General features: G+C 44.4%; 1 protein-coding gene across 1 annotated transcript in view; it reads right to left on the bottom strand.

The window, feature by feature from the left end:
* Positions 1-1,623, bottom strand: part of VWA9 (von Willebrand factor A domain containing 9) — a 19,814-nt gene that overhangs the window by 1,624 nt on the left and 16,567 nt on the right. Inside the window, exon 12 of the mRNA XM_018552832.1 lies at positions 291-356. Coding sequence (XP_018408334.1) covers positions 291-356 — 66 coding nt within the window. The remainder of the gene's footprint in view (positions 1-290; positions 357-1,623) is intronic.

The following is a 1,623-nucleotide window of genomic DNA, read 5'->3' as shown; positions in this document are numbered from 1 at the left end:
CGATATTATTCTCCTGCTTCCACTTTCATGTTTATCACTTGAGGGAGCGCGAGAGAGAGGGAGAGGGCAAGAGAGAGGGAGAGGGCAAGAGAGAGGGAGAGGGCAAGAGAGAGGGAGAGGGCAAGAGAGAGGGAGAACTAGGATGGAAGGGCAAGAGATAACCGCCATAATTCTCCTGCTTCCACTTCCTCTTTCATGTTTGTTTGCACAGCATCGTACTAATCAAAGAAATGTTTAATCACTTGTTCATCTTGATTCATAAACTAAAGATATTGTGAACTGCATCTTACTTTGTAGAATGTCTGAGTTTTCTCTGGAAGTTTCCTGGCATTCCGCAGAATCTTCTGCACATCCGTCTGTAACAACAAAAAAAGTAAAGCAGGCAAAACAAGCAAAAAAGGGTCCATAAACTTCTGATTTTTAACCCCTGCAGTGAACTTTTCATTTATAACACTTTACAACTGTGCTAAAGTCCGAGGCCATGAACACATTGGGGGGGAATTTATTAAAACTGGAGCAGACAAAATCTGGAAACCAATCAGCTTCTCTCTTCAGTATGTTCAGTTAAGATTTGAAAATTAAAGATAGAAGCTGATTGGTTGTCATGCACAGCTGCTCCTGATTCTGTCTGCTCCAGTTTTGATAAATCCCCCTAATTATCGAATTTGTAGGGCTGCGGAAATTAACAATCAATTCCTCGATTAATCGTTAATTTTTTTGATCGATTAAAAAATGTTTGATCGGTACTCACCTCTCCGCCGGCTTCCGGGAGTCCCGTCGCAGATCCGGTGACGTCACAGACATCGACGACACCGGACTCCTCCCCCCTCCCCCAAGTGGCTCCGTCGGCTAACGAAAGGAAGGGGGGGGAGGAGTCCGGTGACGTTGATGTCCGTGACGTCACAAGACTCCTCCCCCCCCCCCTTCCCTGTGTTAGCCGACGGAGCCACTTGGGCCGGTGAGTTTGCCCAGATTTCTCAGCACTGTATGTCTTTACTGGGTCACATCACTGTATTTAGAGACAAGCAACTAGTGGGTTTGGCAGGATTTACCCTTGTGTCCTCGCTGGAATGACTTCCTTCAGTAGACTCGCACATGTCTCTGATTTCTTACCTACATCTTCCTGTCTGGAGATGTGTAATGCCCAGTAATGACTGATAACAGCTGAAAAAGCAAACCAGTGCAATAATACAACACAATGGAGTAGATTCATGTCTTCTAGCATGCTTCCAGATTGTCATGCAGTCACAGAGGTGCACATTTGTGTGTGTGTGTGTGTGTGTGTGTGTGTTGGGTGGGGTCTTGTCAAGAAAGGGTTAACTTTTCAGTGATCTACAATGGCAAAGTTGAAAGCTCCCACACAGATGGAGAATTCTTCAAGAATGTTAATCCATCAGGGGACCATTATAAGTCCAGTTATTTTCTGTGCTTGTTATGGTGGGTCAATCAGTGTCTCTGGCAGGCCCTATAAATATATCGACATAGGACCTAGACAGGACTAAAAGGGTCAGACAGGCTAACTACTGCTGCTGACAGAAAATCTTAACTATAGGTAGGTAAGATACAACTAAACGGCTGGTTGCACAAAAACACACACACAGTATAAATAGTAATATATATATA

The sequence above is a fragment of the Nanorana parkeri genome, unplaced genomic scaffold, assembly GCF_000935625.1.
Source record: "Nanorana parkeri isolate BGI_ZX_2015 unplaced genomic scaffold, ASM93562v1 scaffold98, whole genome shotgun sequence".
In the NCBI taxonomy this organism is placed as follows: domain Eukaryota; kingdom Metazoa; phylum Chordata; class Amphibia; order Anura; family Dicroglossidae; genus Nanorana; species Nanorana parkeri.
Note: the sequence above shows the minus strand (reverse complement) of the source record. Positions and strands in the feature narration are given on the sequence as shown.